Below are 16,744 nucleotides of genomic sequence, written 5' to 3'. Positions count from 1 at the left end.
TGTTTATTTGAGAAGTGCACAGAAGTAATGTGAATAATATAGTCTTTGGCATTGTAAAACCCTGTGTGATGTCATCAGGATTAGAAGGGGTGAAGCAGAGGGAAGAACAGAGCCGTCCCATATGGATCTGCAGCTATGTGCAGTTCAGAATGTGCATTTAAAAATTTGAAATAACTGCTTTAAGATCAAGAGTTAAATCATTTCCTTATCCACATCACAGGCCAAAAGACTCCCAAGCCACGGTCAGAAGGAGAGAACTACTTGCAGCCACTCGAAAAGGTGCAAGTGGGCAAACAGGGCCAATCTGGCTCAAGAGGATGAGAGAGAGAGAAGACAGTGTTGGACAAAACCGGTTCATGGGGAGAAGTCAGAGTCAGAGAAAGTTGAATGGCAGAGTCTTCCTCCCACCTTGAGAAGCCCATCCGTGTCAAGAAATAGATCAAGCTGGTGCAGCTTGTGTGATGTGGCAGTTCGCCTCCTTTGCTCAACAGCTTTATTTCCTTTCCATAGGCCTAGCACATTCTGAAGTATAAAATGTTCAGCACGTTCCTGTTCGATGACTGAGGTTGGAGCATGTGATCTGATCTTCTTAGCTCACAGTTGAAGGCGGGCCACAGCCCTGGTGCATTTGGACCATGAAGAACACTCGGAAAGACGATCTCCAAGACTCTTTCGTTCTGTGTTTTTTTTGTCAGCAGTGTCTGTGCGCAGTTCGCTTCTGCGCAGGAGATAAATATTAAAAAAAAAAACTATGTTAAAAACAAAAAACAAATGTATAATAAAAAAAATCCTGAAAAAAATAAATCCTTACATTTTCGATTGGGCCTCATTGTCTATCAGTGCCTGTCAGTGCTCAAACTCTAAATATACATTCATACATTTTTCATTTTACCTAACAAGCTATCCTAAGCATGATATTGATTTCCAAACAAATAAATGTATACATCACAAATTACAATTTGTATCTATGTGGTTACTCTCATATATTTGAAATAACATAATTATTTCCCCACAATCAACTATAAATCCTAATGTTTTATTGAAACACTAATCAACAACATTTATCCACTACGAAAAAAGATTTGCACGTCGTTGAACTCCGTCTCCCACAATCCTCGGTACCGGGCAGGAAGGTGACATTTAATATATCTTGTACTGTAAGTCTAAGTATTGTGTTTCTGAAAGTCTACCACCATAATAGTAAATTAACCACAGTGACAATAAAGTGTTCCTGCCCCTTAAGCACATGTAGTGGTAAAGTGGATCTGCTGCGACCTCTGGTGGAATAATGTTTGTGTGTAATCTGGTAAGTCTCTCGAATGGAGATATATATTCAATGTGCAAAAATTTTACTATTTTTAGTTTTTCTGGAGGCTCTCCTTTGTCTCTAGAACGAATAATACATGTGGGTACAGGCTTTGGCTACACTTTAGGCTTTAAGATCAAGAGTTAAATCATTTCCTTATCCACATCACAGGCCAAAAGACTCCCAAGCCACGGTCAGAAGGAGGGAACTACTTGCGGCCACTTGAAAAGGTGCAAGTGGGCAAACGGGGCCAATCCGACTCAAGAGGATGAGAGAGAGAGAAGACAGTGTTGGACAAAACCGGTTCATGGGGAGAAGGAGGATAGAACTTGCCTCTTAAAAATCAACAGTTTAAAAGAGGCTGATGAACTAAAGACTAGACTGAGGAGACCGAACTGGACTTTCAAGATCTTAAATTGTGTTTTGTCTGCTCTTTTTAATTGATGTATTCTTTTTTAAATGTCCCCTTATTAACGTATTCACTGCTTGATTGTGAATTAATACATCTGAATTAAATAATTTGTATGATGTGGGGATTTTCCACATCATGAAACTCCAGCCAACTTAATAGAAGAGCTTGATCTTGCTGAGAACCATACTACCACTACAAATGTTCAGTGTTTTATTTCAGTTATCTTAAAAATATTTCTTAATTATACTTAATTTGCTTTCACCTAAGTGCTCCCTTCTTGTTCCTTCCTTATATCGTAATTGCCACATTTAGTTTGTGATTTCTCTTAGTCAGGTGTATCTTGACATTGGGTCTTGTTAAATCAGATGATTTCTAGGGGGGGATACCAGAAAAGGGCGGGGCAAATGGCAATAGATTAATGTTAACGATATAAATCTATATCCTAAATAAGACAATATTTCTAGTTGTTATCAATGAGTCCCATCACCAATGACGAGTAGCACAATTCAATAACTTAACACAGCACCGAACTACAGTCAGGTTCATCCCTTTTTCTGGGCCCCCAGGAAACATTTCCGGTGTCGTTTTCGTTATTTGCAGCGCTTTACTATATTTACGGGCTTTGAGACTTTCCTTTGCAGCCTCAACAAATTAATGAAGTCGTTTTTTCGACATATGTTTTGTTAATTTGCAGTGCGTTACGCACTCTCGGCCACCGTACCACACTATTCAATCAGAATGGGATTTTTACTTCCGGAACCAGGCTGTTTGAGCTCTACTCTCTAAAACAGAACCATTCAGGCAAGTTGCCTTCCGGCCGAATATGCACATTACACTTCAGTAAATCCGTGAGGGCGGGTGGTAAAGTGCTGTTTTATATGTTTGGAGAGCTCCCGCCCACAAGCGCCGCACACATTGATTAAGCGAGCGCCCCTCCCCCGCTCCCTGGTCCAGCTGGGGGAGGAGGAAGCAGCCCCCCCCTCTCAGATCAGGCTGCATGAGGGCCGCCTGCAGACCAACACATCCCCGCTGATGACAAGCGGAGACACCGAGGAGGCTTCCGGTGCGACCTGCCTCTTCCCCGATGTTGGTGCGGTGGCTGCTGCCTCTGCTCTGGGCTCTGTCCGCACAGGCCCACTTCTTCCACCTCGACAGCATCTCCAACGTGTCCAGCTACTATTTCAATTACATTTACTGTAACATCTGGGAGGGCGAGTGTCAGCCCAACCAGGAAGATGCTACACAGCAAGGTAGGACCTACGGGTAGGACACAGGCACAGGGGAGGCAGGAGCGTATCTGCAGCTGCCACATAACGACAGTGTTTGTGCTCGTCGGGCTCCATCAGGTCGTCAGGAGTAAAAGCTGATTTATTGTGTTGTTCTGTTTGTGTGAACAGTTCCCAGCCGGGACCTGTGGGCAGGTTTCCCTCAGGACTACACCAGCCTGCTGCACCAGTGGTACTGTAGCCTGGGCCAGTGCTGTGAGTCTGGAGACTGCAGGATAACCAACAACATTACAGGTAGTGCTCTTTGCAGCCAGGACCGGATCTAGACTGCTCTTAAATATTATTTATTTAAAATATGTTAAACAACAAGTTCAACAACTGTCTTCCTGCCTGTCCGCTTGTCTGTCTGTCTGCTTGTCTCACTGTCTGTGCCATAGAGTATCAACCACATAAGATACAGTCACTAAACTAGTGTTGTTGGGATCAAAACGAGTGTAGTTGGGATCAAAATGAGGTTCGAAATTTAAGGTTGTTGTGATCTAACCGATGGGTATTGAATACTCTCTTAATAGTCTTGTAAAGATTACAGAGTGCACGTGTAATAATGTAGTAATGACGTCTGAGTACTCATGTAAAAATGTAAAATGACTGCTGAGTACTCTTGGGTCACAGTGTCACTGCAATAAAGGAATACAAATGGCCAATAATGAAATAACTGGTAGTAGTAGTAGTGGTACATTTAAATGTAATTCTCCAGCAGCAACCCATCAGAAACTTCAGCACTGATTTTTGTCTGAAAATTATTGTCTGAACACTGCTCCATTGCTTAGATTAGTTTTTCTCTATCACTGTCAGTCAGAAGCTTCCTCTTATCTTTTTGTGCACACATGGCGCAGGTCTGGCATGGGACCTTCAGACGAAGCTCCACGGGCAGCACCTGGCTCAGTCCGTGGTCCTGAAAGCCATCCAGGGTTTTATCAACAACCCAGAGTCCAACAAGCCGCTCACCCTCTCCTTCCATGGCTGGTCTGGCACAGGCAAGAACTTCGTGGCCCGGATCATTGCTGATAACCTGTATCGTGACGGGGTGAAGAGTGAGTGTGTCCGACTGTTCATTGCCCCGTTCCACTTCCCACATGCCAGACTGGTGGACACGTACAAGGTGAGACATACAGAGCCCCACTTCTGTGCCAGGAACATGCTGGAAGCCCGCTCACTTAGTCAATTTTTAGTTTAAGTTTTGTAATTCAGCGTATGAAAGATAACCACCGTAATCAGACATTGATCCTACGTGTTCTAACTACTATTTTGGACCCTGGCATTTATCAAACCAGGTCATCGTTGCCAAAAACGGTCCCATCCAGGCACATTCTTACACAATCGCTGCATTAGAGTTCAAAATTATGTTGCCACACTTTTATCAGAATTTGCCATGTTTGTAAATATGAACTCTGAATTCTGAACTGCTGTGTCCACGTGTCTCGAGAAGGTCTCCATCATAAATGATAACAGATAAAAACCAGTGTTGTAGGTTAATAATATTAGTGATACAAATTTAAATTACAATTTACTTTTAATTAACTTTCCCTAATCACTGAAGTGCAACGAAACATAATTCTTACGTAAAGTAGCAAAATGCAAAGACAGGTAGATTTTTATAATTAAAATGTCTTGCTTCTTTTTTTTTAAAACCTTTCACCAGTATTTAATTTAGCATTAATTAATATTTTTGAGATGATCTGGCGACTATAGCAGCTGTAATTAAAAATGTCGTAAGTTTGAAACAAAATTTCACCCATAAATTAACTGAAAACACACAAATACAAAATCTATTTTGTCTTCATGTTCTCTGGTAATGTTTAGAGATGTTGGAGAGTTTTCACGCCGCAGTTTTGTCGTTCTCTCTGTATTCAGGGACAGCTACGAGAAGCCATCAGGGACATGGTGCTGCGTTGCGCTCAGACTCTGTTCATCTTCGACGAGGCTGAGAAGCTTCACCCAGGCCTCATCGATGCCATCAAGCCCTACATGGATCACTATGACAACGTGGATGGGGTTACCTACCGCAGAGCCATCTTCCTCTTCCTCAGGTTGGTCCTTTACTGCTGTTGAAGCTGGGTCAGACACCCACAGTGTATCGTGCCTCTGGCCCAGATATTATGAGAGCTCATCTGTGCTGAAGGATGTTTCCTCCTCTGTCTCCATTCGCTCTCTTTATGGATTTTTCATATTTTCATTACTCATGTCTAATTTATGGTGATGGATAATCTTTTAAATCAAACATAGAAATCCATTTTTCACTTTAGTGATATGATTTAGGAAAGGCTCAGGATCATTACAACTCTAATGGTAACACTCATATTGAATTTGTATTATTTATTTGGTAACTAGAGTTCACTGAAGTGAGCACTTGCTTTCAGAGGAAAACCTGCCCAGGCCAATCATTCCACCTTAAAACCATTCAAACTGAACCAACTTTCACACACTCATAGACAGCAGTTCCTCAAAAGTGGCAGATTTTTTTTATCAAGATCCATTTTGTGAAAATATCACAAGCAACCTTTCCTCCTGCAGCAGCTGCGGGTTTGGTTCTCAACAGGCCCTTTGCTGTGTGTCTTCCCCATTCTCTCTCCCAATTTCCCTCGTGAAAGGAAAAATGGCAATAAAATAACAGAAAAAAAAAAAACTTGACTCACCTCTTTGTCATCCTTCCACTAAGTTTTGTGGAAAAATGCTAAGTAGTAATTGAATAATCTGGCTGATAAACAAACAAATAAACCAACACTAGTAATAAATTACATACTAAACTCTCCTCCCCTTCGTGTTTTTCGCTGTTTCTGTTCTTTCTACAGTAATATTGGTGGGGCAACGATCAATGATGTAGCACTGGACTTCTGGCACTCAGGTCAAAATCGAGAAGACATTGGTATGGAAGACCTGGAGCATCGACTACGAACTGAAACGATGGAATCTCAAGGTGTGCAGCAGGTTTTTTGAGTCAGATCTGGGAGCTGCATGTCTCTATGACATGAGCGATGGGGGGGAGTTAGAATTAAATTCACTCAACTGTTGTGCTGGACCAAAACAAATAGCTGGAAGCTGCACAGAGCTGCACACAGGGGTGATGTTTCTTTGTGGGATCAGTGTTAGTAGTTATGCTTTAGCACTAAAGCTAGTCATTTCTACCTAATACAAAATATGGATTGGTGGAGCTTTGTGATAAGTTTCTTCTGTGCGGTTCTCTTTTAGGCGGGTTTGCACAGAGCGAGATGATGTCCGGCCACCTGATCGACTTCTACGTGCCCTTCATGCCTCTGGAGTACCGCCACGTGAAGCTCTGTGCACGGGACGCCTACGCAGCCCGAGGTCTGGAGACAGACGAAGCTACGCTGGACGAGGTGGCCAAGGCGATGCTGTATCTCCCTAAAGAGGAGAGACTGTTCTCAGCCCAGGGATGCAAGTCCATACCCCAGAGGATCAACTTCTTTCTCCCCTAGAAGGAGAGACAGACAGAGAGAGAGAGACCCCCCTCCTCCCTCCACACACACGCACACAAACACAATCACACTCAGATACATGTGCCTGTCTAGGTGTCTCAGAAGAGGCCAGACATCAGAGCAGGTCCAGCGCTAATAGAAAAAATCAGCGAGGCCCACCTTGCGGACGTCTGTGGCGTCGCAGGAGACGTGTTCATGCCAGACAGAGACAGATATCATGTTCAGTGTGGCTGCTCTTCTCCACCTGCATGGTTTCAGTCCTCACAGTGTTGAGATGAAAAAGTGTAGAACACGGTATCAGTGGTTGTGCAGTGTATGTCATTCTTGATTTCATATTTCTCGTGTCTGCTGTCCTGAATTGTTTTTTTGATGTTTAATAAAGGTCAAACATCATGTGTTAGTATTTGCATGTCAGAAGTTACACTTGTATCAGCTTTATTATGTGCCATTTTTGTACATTTTACTCCATATGAGGATTTTTGGGGAATTATTTCAATGCACACTTAATGTTTCAATAAGCCTTTAATTTGGCTTGTCAGGAACATTATGTGACTTTGTGAACAGTGTGTAACAGCGGTGATGGAATTGTTACTTGAAATTTTTACAGGGGTTGATATGACCATTTCAATATCAGCTTTCTAATTTCAGACATATTGTTCATTTACTTTTTATCTCAGTCATTTTACGGAGGTTTATCTGAATCTGATACATTGTTTATTATTGTCATCAACATTGCTTGATATGCAGAATTTTACCTTGCGGCATAGTTTATTTATTGACTGTCTATACACTCACACTGCTGTGAGTTGATCTGTTTTAGAGATTTTAATCTAAAGCTCAAAGGTTCAGATCACGAGAAGAACATGGAAGGAAATGATCACAGAAATTGTTTAAAGAAAATAAACAACATGAGTAAGCCAACAACACTGTTTCTTCATTTATTTAATGGATTAATGTGATTCATTTGTTGTTCTTATTCTTCTGCATGGTGCCTATTTTCATGCCTCATGCCAAGGTTGGTACAAAACTTCTACGTTAATCAACAGATGAACAATGTTCGCTACAATTTTAATAATTGATTTCTTGTTATTTTAATGAACGGATTTCAAGTTCTCAAATGTGACTATTATATATGCTGTTTTCATTGATAGTCAATGGAATAACTTACATTCTGACTGTGACATGGCATCGGAGAGGCGGTGGACTAGTGGCAGTAACTTGGACTATGGGCAGAAAAGGTCTCTGGTTCGTCTCTGGTTCGACTCCACGGAGAAACAACAAAAAGACAAACCTGGATTGATCTGTCCAAAAATCCAAGAGGATTCTCCCTACCCTGTCTAGTGCCCCTGAGCGAGGCACCTTACTCCCCCAACATCTGCTCCCTGGGCGCCGTACATGGCTGCTCACTGCTCTGTGTGTCCTGCACCAGATGGGTTAAAAGCAGAGGTTAAATTTCCCTACCTGCATGAGTGTGTCTGTGCATGTGTTTGGGACAAATAAATGCATCCTAATCTTAATCTTAATCAGCTTGGGCACTAAGAAAGGGTTCTCTGCATTTAATTTTTTTCTTTTAGAATAATCAGGAAATTGCAGCCCAACAGGTGTATTTAAGTGCCCATCCACTAAAGATGCATTTTTGCTTAATCTGTGCAGGATGAATGTGCAGAGCTTGCATCAGTAAAGGAATAATGTTTTTTCTGGAAAAAAAAATGATGTCTTAAGCAGAGGTATTTGTTCTCTATAGTACCTTGTGCATCAGGGAGACCAGGCTGATGAGCCGCACACACGTTAACCAGTTAACAGTTAAATTGCCATCACCAAATATCAGTTGTCCTAAAGGGCATGTTATACACCTGCAAAAACAAGATGACCATAGATCATTATATTGGTAATGAGAAAAGATGGGGACTAAGACGAATGCCATGCAAAACCCTCCAGTTTATATTCGGTGATCAAATAAATGACGTATTGTTCCCATCAACTAGCACAAGGAATAAAAAAAAGAAGATATAAATAAAAAATAAATAAAAAATCGGTCAATGTGAACACGTTCCGGGGGTCTCGGTAGGCACCGTTGAGCCATTTTGCCACGGCCATTGAAAATTTCTCCAGAATACGTACATTTTCACCACTTCCTAATTTTCTGCATATTTTGTCAAGAATTTGAGCATGTTAAAGCCCTCAAAACGCCAATTAATTTGCCTGAATAATAATAATAATAATAATAATAATAATAATAATAATAATGATCCCTACAATTTCAATAGGGCCTCAGTGTCTGTCAGTGCCTGTCATTGCTCGGGCCCTAATTAACTAAATACACCTAAACAATACATATAAATCAATAAGAGGATGTTATAACATCTGAGTGTAAATTGTGTGCTCTGAATGGGATTAATGTTTCTGTTTTACACAGTATTTAGTTCATCCAGTTAAATCTAGTCCCGATTGGACAAGTAACGGTGAAGGACTTTGACTCCATATTCATTTTAAAGACTCACATTTAACGAGTTATTGTGGTATATTCGTGTTTATTGTGTGATGTCTATTCTCCTGATTCTCACGCAGCGCATCATCATCACTTCCCTGGGTGTGTGTCAAGCAAACGCGTGGTCTCCTCCCATTGGCCGCGAGCCTCCGCGCTTCCTGGTTGAGGCTGGGAGGCGACGTCCAATCAGGTGCAGACATCTGTTCCGAAGCGAGAGGCGAGCGGCGGCCGATCCCTGCGCTTCTTCTCCCCGCAGCTGCATCACTGTCTGACGGAGCGGAGCCGCGACACACCCGCCGCTCACACGCCACACGCACTCGCTTGGTGTTCGTAGCTGAGGTTTGTAGCTTGTTTGTATTCCTCGGGGTGTCAGCTCGTCAGTATGACTGCCCTGTCGCTGCTGCTGCTGCTGCTGTCCGTGTCGGCCGCGTCCGTCCTGGCCGAGTCCTCTGTGTATCTCCGAGAGCAATTTGAAGATGGAGGTGAGATCTTTGACCCTGAAGAATATAGTTTATCTTTCACCCGTGCTTTGCTTTAAATTAATATGTGACACGTTACTGTCGTGAGTGCGTGGTGAACCGGCGGACTCCTCCTGTGTTGGCCGCACCGAATGAATGATTGATTAAAATGTTATGTTAGGATTTCACCTGTATTTTTTTAAATGATACATTGCTTCCCTGATTTCTTATTTTCTTACATCTCGAATCTACATCACTGCCGTTCATCTTTGACCCCTCTCCCTCCCTCCCGTCCTCCCCAGCCATCATCACACGCTCTCTCTCCTCCCCCATCCCCCTCATCTCTGCCCTGGTCAGTCATTCATTCATCACCCTCCTTCACCTAGCAGTCCTCCTCCTTCTATCGCCAACACTTTCATTGTCCCAACACGGTGTGGATTGTGAAATCAGCCCCACAATCCATGCACATCCCCATTGCACCTGCACCGATGCACCATCAGTGGAGGATGTGCAGCTACTTGTGAGTCTTTTTTTTTTTTTTTTTTAAACCTGACCCTAAACTTGTCTGTGCAGATTCTTGGACGAGTCGCTGGGTGGAATCCAAGCACAAGACCGACTACGGCGCGTTTGTCCTGACTGCAGGGAAGTTCTATGGAGATGCAGAGAACGATAAAGGTGATAATGATAACCTTAATCTTACAGGGTGGATCATGTGTAAGACAATCAACATGTTTAAATCTTAGGTGCCATTATGTTTTTTATTTATCATTAGGCCAAAGCCCATGTAAAGAATGTTAAATCTTGTCACAACCGGTTGCGGATCTAGGACTTTTCTAAATTCGGGGCCAAATAGGGGCCACAATTTACACAGAGGGGCCAATTATATCTCCAATTACATCCACAATTTCTGGTTCAGATTTATTAACTGTTACCTCTGTACCTTGAATATATTTGAAAATTGTTCCTTTGTCAAGTACATCGTGTAATTCAAATAAAAAAGCTGCCCCTGACCCCGCCCCTGGTCAGATCTGATTGGCACTTCCCAATTTTGTTACTTTCCATTTCTCTTAAATCTGTTTCTTTCACTGCAACTGTAGCTCGTCGAACAACATTACATCTCGATGCTGTATGTCATTGACATTGGGCGAGAGGCGGGTACTCCCTGGACAGGTCGCTAGCGTATCGCAGGGCCGACAGACAAACAAACATTCATCCTCATATTCACACCGACGCTCAATGTACACTCTCCGATTACTTTTTATGGAGAACATACAAAACTCTAAACAGAAAGGTCCTGGTCAACAACCGGGTGCTAACCACTGGACCACTAGGCTGCTCATGATAATGCTATTCCAGTGACACTACAGGCACAATGTACATTTACTGAGTCAGACATCGAGGCAAAATAAAAGGAATGACTCAATGGACAGTTTTTGGTGCTGTAGTTTATTCAGTCTGTGGGCTCACATCTCGATGTTCTATGCAAATGTGTTTATTGTGCATGTAGGGCTTCTAGCTGTGATTCGGAAAATGAGCCCATGTCCCAGTGAAATCTCCAGGGGGTTCAGTCAGTGAGTTTGAGGGTGGTTCCATTCCTCACTGTCTCTAGAGCCGCACCAGTATCTGTCTCTACATGACATCATCCCAGACTGTCTCTCTTTTTGTGCCGCTTGTGAATAGGCTAGTGAAAATTTACAAATTCAAACTAACCCGCACACTTCTACTGAAACAACATGGATGTATCTTGCCATATGTTGGATTTTTACTCACGACAGACACATTGCAGTGACACTGTTTCTGCTGCAGGTCTGCAGACGAGTCAGGACGCCCGCTTCTACGCCGTGTCAACCCGTTTTGATGACTTCAGCAACAAGGGCCAGCCTCTGGTCATCCAGTTCACGGTTAAACATGAGCAGAGCATTGACTGCGGTGGAGGCTACATTAAACTGTTCCCCTCCTCCCTCAACCAGGAGGCCATGCATGGGGACTCTGTCTACAACATCATGTTTGGTAAGTTTGGACACTTCCCTCTGTTTGACTCTGTCTAATATGATTATTCCTCAGTGAACAGTATAACCTGTAAGAGCAGACACCTTGATAGGTTTGGAAGATCTCTTTCGTTCTCTCAGTTTTACGGCTCTTGATATATTTTATGTACCCAGACAAGTCATAATTTAAACACATGTCTGTATTGATTATTTGATTTATTTTGTCATCTCTGCTTAGTTTCGGCTCCTAACTGAAGTAGCAGATTTAACATTTTCACTTTCATTTGTGGATTTTGTTTAGGTCCTGATATTTGTGGCCCTGGCACAAAGAAGGTTCATGTTATCTTCAACTACCAAGGCAAGAACCATTTGATCAACAAGGACATCAGATGCAAGGTGAGACCTCAGTAAATGATGTTGTGTCCATATTTAACTGGGAAAAGGCTAAAGTGTTTACTATTTATCATGCATGATTGTTTCATCGAAATCAAGCAAAGACATGTCAAAAGTGGGAGTTTTTTTGCATTGCTAACACATTATATGCTAATCATTAAGACAAAATCCCAATAGCTGATACCTCTTCCCTTCTGCCCTGCAGGATGATGAGTACAGCCACTTGTACACGTTGATCGTCAACCCTGACAACACCTACGAAGTCAAAATCGACAATAAGAAGGTTGAGTCTGGCAATCTGGAGGAAGATTGGGACTTCCTGCCCCCTAAAAAAGTTAAGGACCCAGAGGCCAAAAAGCCAGAGGACTGGGACGACAGGGAGCAGATTCCCGACCCTGAAGACAAGAAAACAGAGGTCAGTATGTTTGCGCCATTCAAGGATTCTCTATTTTTTCATACATTTTTCATCATTATGGATCTATTTTCTTCTACCTCTAAACTTTAATTTTAATCTTGACAAACAGAATTCAGTTTATGTCTATGAAACAAACCCTTATAACAAATATAATTGTTTATACGGCTCACTGGAGTCATCCCAACTCTTTTGAGATCACATCCTGTCCAAACACTTAACACCTTAACACACCTAACGAGCACTGGGTGCAAGTCTTAAGCTGATCTCCTACACTTTTTCTTATCTAACAGATTTAACAGTACTTTCCACATTCCTACTGAAGCTGTAGTGTTGTCCTTCGCTTGTAATTTACTTTGGATAAAACCATTTCATTTTGTAGGACTGGGACCAACCTGAGAACATCCCTGATCCTGATGCAAAGAAGCCCGATGACTGGGACGAAGAGATGGATGGAGAATGGGAGCCACCTATGGTCACCAACCCTGATTACAAGGTGAGCAGCAAATAATGAATACACCTACTACAACGAATGTTCTATATGGTGCCTTCAAAGATTCACTTAAATCATTCATCATCATTAGACCGATCGGAAAATTGGATTTATTTAACACTTCTACTACTATAAATGGGATTATGGATACCAAGTGTGTTTCAATATCAGCAAAAGTTAATTGTAATTGATTTGTTATAAAATATTACAATACATACAGTAAATGCAATAACAAAATTTGAAATGTTCTCTCGCTAACTTTAACTGCAGACATGGTCACTCCACTTGACACATGCAGATGAAATACAATCAAATATATGTTAGTAAAATAATGGCTTTTAAATAGAATCATCATTTGTTTTGGTCCTGTGTGTGAGAGAAAATGAGATCCCAGTAGTCTTGATGAGATGGTAGAATTAGTTTACTCCTTGAGCATGTAGGCAACTATACAGACCAACGCGTATCGACTTTATAGGTCTCCATCAAGGTCTGACAACTCATCAGTAGGAAGTTGAGATTGGTGACGCTCAACTGCTGTGGCCTAAAGCAGCGCCAATAGAGGGCGCCAAATCCTAGGTGAGGGCCCCTCTGTGACAGAAAATGTAACAATGTTGTTTAGTTTTTTGCATTTTTTTTACATTGAATGAAAAAATAACCACAATTGGAAATGTTCAAGTACTCCTTGAAAAATAGGGTGAGGGAAAAATAAGAGAGAAATAACTAGAATAAAAATAGAATTAGATATTTAGAAACAAATATTTTGGAATCAACCCCACATTTGAGCTACAGATTCATGCATTCAATAGAGCAGTGGTTCCCAAACTTTTTACAGTCTCGTACCCCTTCAGACATTCAATCTCCAGCTACGTACCCCCCCCCCCCCCGACACACGTATACAGCCTATAACACTTGAAACTTTGAAATTGTCAGGGATTTCAGGACTTATAATAATCAGAGATGACAAAATAATGTCATCTACGAAATTCTTAAGGATCAATTAATAGTTTGTCGATTAATTATGCCCATCCCTAGTTTTGACTAACGGTCACTAACCTACCTGTAACTTTTTTTGGCAGTGTAATTATTTTGCAGAATATGGGTATTTTTGGCAATGCGAGTTGGCTATTCAGACTATTTAATATTGCACGATTATTTATAGCTCAGTTTGAAAATGTAATGGGCTTTTTCTCTTTGAAAACGCAGATAAAATGTTCTCCCCACGTACCCCCTGAACCACTTCGCGTACCCCTTGGGGTACATGTACCCCAGTTTGGGAACCGAGGCAATAGAGGAATAAATATGTAAAAGAGAAGCAAACCAAGAGAGTTAATCCCTCTGAAGAGGAATCATCGATAGTCAATATAATAACAGGTTCCTCCCTCGCTGTGTGCTGTCCATAGGGAGAGTGGAAGCCCAGAGAAATCAGCAATCCTGCCTATAAGGGCAAGTGGATCCATCCTGAGATTGACAACCCGGAGTACACAGCCGATTCTGAGATCTATAAATATGACAGCATTGGTGTGATTGGACTGGACCTGTGGCAGGTAAGAGCCCACTGAGGCGGATTCTCTTATTTACTGCTTCATTGTCAGTTTGCTGAAATTAAGAACAACAAACTAGCATATGACTTTTGGTTTAATCATATTCATTCTGAAACAGGAAACTATTTATTGTATGTATCTTTATTTTTATTAAGTTGCCTGAACTACCTGAAAGTAACATTTGCTTTTTATTTTATGAAGGTCAAGTCTGGTACGATCTTCGACAACTTCCTGATCACCAATGACCCAAACCTGGCAGAGGAAGTAGGCAACGACACATGGGGAAAAACCAAGGCAAGTCAAAAATCATACATCTTTACTAGTTTTCCAACTGCATGTAGCCCTATGTGCTGCCCATATAGCTTTATTTTGTATGTGTGTACTAACTTTTTAAGTTCAGCGCCTTGTGGTGAATGCATAAAGAAAGTTTACACATAAAATAATTATTTATTTTAAACTGCTTGTTTGTGTACTCCAGGATGCAGAAAAGAAGATGAAGGAAACCCAAGAGGAGGAGGACAGAAAGAATCGGGAGGAGGACGACATGAAGAAGACAGAAGAGGCAAAGGAAGAGGAGGAGGAGGAGGAAGAAGAGAAAGATGAGGATGAAGAGGAGGAGGAGGAAGAAGAGGAGGAGGGGGAAGAGCAGGAGGAAGAGGAGGAAGAGGAGGATGATGGCACAGACTCTAAACTCAAGGATGAGTTATAAACTGCTGAGAAAAGAACCTGACTGTGTGAGTCAGTAAGCCAATCAGAACGCGGCTGGTGACTGAGATGATCGACCCTCGTGACTGATACCGTGGGGTGGGGTAGGGTAGGGTGGGGTGGGGTGGGATGGGGTTTGCTCAATTGTTTGTTTACAAAGCAAGGGAATGTGTGAAAATGAGAGTTCTGTTCCCTGTTTCCTTGTGCTACTACTATTATTATTGTTATTAAATGAGGAATAGTAATAGAAAAGAATGAAGATGTCTGACAGGACCGGGAATTTGTTTCACAGCAGAAACATGTCAATTGTAATTTCTGTTTCTGCAAAAATTTGGGTTTTAATGAAGTTTAATGTTGTGGTGATATGAAAAGCTATATTTGCTATATGGATGGTACCATGTACATGTTTTGTTTACCTCATGTGTTTTGTCTCATTAATCTGTGTCACTTGTTTTTGTTAATCTTTTGTCGTCAGGCCTGTTCGTCTGCCTCTTCCTTTATGTAGATCTCACAGGAGTCAACAGGGTTAGACTTCATGGTGCAGGTTATTCAGTCTGTGCTTATTTAAACCCTACTGATTCAAACAAGGGTTCGGGGCATAAGGATGAGGAGGAGTGCATAAGAACCAACACCAGAAGTTTGACAACTTTTCCGATATATACTTGTTCATAGGATGGTAACATGGAATGCTTCATGATAAAATCCTTTACATTTTTTTGTTCTGTAAATTAACACTATTCTCACTTCATTGCACATACTGTGATAATGCTTAAATCAACTATTCTTAAACTCTGATGTACATTAAGAGCATTCCAGTAGCAGCAAAGCTTCCGCTCACTTGGTACACACTCTCTTTAGGTTTACTCATTGTTGTCGCACACAACCTGGTTCCTCATTTCTGATGTCGCTATCTCTGCACTGCTGTTCCCCAACTCACACACACACACACACACACTGTCACAAACAGTCTGAGAAATTATCCTTTTGTAAAAGATACATTTTGTACTAATGGTAGTAACTGAATCGGGAAGGTTTTCATGTTGCTGTGTAAAAAACTAAAATGATAGGAAGGTGAACTGTCCAATAAAAACAACTGGAAGAAAATGAGCAAATGTGCTTCTTTGTTTCATGTCTTTAATAAATGATTATTACAATTTTATTTTGTATCATAAATATAAGTCTCAGTTGAATTTGAGGGCCAAACGGTGCATGGATGTTAGAGGCCTGTTGGACCTTTACTTGACCATAGGCAAGTTTTTGGGGTTGTGAGTTTGTCCCATTCTTTTGTACGCGATATCTCAAGAATACCTTTCGGAAAATGTCTTCAAATGTCTAGTTGGACACAAATGAACTGGTTTGATTTTGATGGTCAACTGTCAGAGGCGGTAATTGTAGTTATTTGTTTTGGTGGCATTTTTCTGCATTATATACTCTACCTATACCGTAATTTATATAAATATGTTTTACTTGTACTCTGCCACCTTTGAGTAGGAACATACTATTTTATTCCACTTCATTGATCGGACAGCTGAAGTCACCAGCTACTTTGCAAATTCAAATGTGTCATTCAAATCTATAATATATTTGGAAATGCAAACACATATGCACACAAAACATAGATAGATAGATACTTAACATACATCTTAAAAATCACTAAAAAGAAAGGAAAGCAACATAAAACAACAACAACAACAGACACTCCCCACCCACCCAGGCCACTGCCTCTTACAGAATATCACTGTAAGATGTTTCTGGGGTTTATTGAAGAGAGAGTACTGAGCCTATGTCACTGGTTCTTCGCTGCATGGACTTGAACAGACTAAAC

The 16,744-nt window shown here is 41.4% G+C and overlaps 2 protein-coding genes across 2 annotated transcripts; both read left to right on the top strand.

The window, feature by feature from the left end:
• The first annotated feature begins 2,650 nt into the window (after positions 1–2,650).
• Positions 2,651–7,365, top strand: tor3a (torsin family 3, member A). Its single transcript, XM_053430287.1, has 6 exons — positions 2,651–2,968; positions 3,116–3,238; positions 3,841–4,106; positions 4,859–5,034; positions 5,797–5,921; positions 6,194–7,365. Exons 1-6 carry the CDS (start codon positions 2,803–2,805, stop codon positions 6,439–6,441), a joined length of 1,104 nt encoding a protein of 367 aa, XP_053286262.1. The 5' UTR covers positions 2,651–2,802; the 3' UTR covers positions 6,442–7,365.
• Positions 7,366–9,176: 1,811 nt separating this feature from the next.
• On the top strand, positions 9,177–16,035 carry calr (calreticulin). The gene is made up of 9 exons (XM_053430688.1): positions 9,177–9,411; positions 9,961–10,062; positions 11,194–11,397; positions 11,677–11,771; positions 11,974–12,183; positions 12,563–12,676; positions 14,074–14,217; positions 14,416–14,508; positions 14,693–16,035. The coding sequence occupies exons 1-9, from the start codon at positions 9,312–9,314 to the stop codon at positions 14,921–14,923; spliced, it is 1,293 nt and encodes a 430-aa protein (XP_053286663.1). The 5' UTR covers positions 9,177–9,311; the 3' UTR covers positions 14,924–16,035.
• Positions 16,036–16,744: the final 709 nt, after the last annotated feature.

The sequence above is a fragment of the Pleuronectes platessa genome, chromosome 9, assembly GCF_947347685.1.
Source record: "Pleuronectes platessa chromosome 9, fPlePla1.1, whole genome shotgun sequence".
Classification (NCBI taxonomy): Eukaryota; Metazoa; Chordata; class Actinopteri; order Pleuronectiformes; family Pleuronectidae; genus Pleuronectes; species Pleuronectes platessa.
The sequence above is the reverse complement of the archived record's forward strand: the minus strand, read 5'-3'. Positions and strand labels throughout refer to the sequence as shown.

Excerpts from the sequence above, each read along its gene's own strand:
- tor3a (XM_053430287.1), top strand. The coding sequence starts at position 2,803 with ATGTTGGTGCGGTGGCTGCTGCCTCTGCTCTGGGCTCTGTCCGCACAG. Across the intron at positions 3,239-3,840 it reads GATAACCAACAACATTACAG|GTCTGGCATGGGACCTTCAG; the intron begins GTAGTGCTCTTT and ends CACATGGCGCAG. Across the intron at positions 4,107-4,858 it reads GACTGGTGGACACGTACAAG|GGACAGCTACGAGAAGCCAT; the intron begins GTGAGACATACA and ends CTCTGTATTCAG.
- calr (XM_053430688.1), top strand. The coding sequence starts at position 9,312 with ATGACTGCCCTGTCGCTGCTGCTGCTGCTGCTGTCCGTGTCGGCCGCG. Across the intron at positions 9,412-9,960 it reads AGAGCAATTTGAAGATGGAG|ATTCTTGGACGAGTCGCTGG; the intron begins GTGAGATCTTTG and ends TTGTCTGTGCAG. Across the intron at positions 10,063-11,193 it reads AGATGCAGAGAACGATAAAG|GTCTGCAGACGAGTCAGGAC; the intron begins GTGATAATGATA and ends TTTCTGCTGCAG.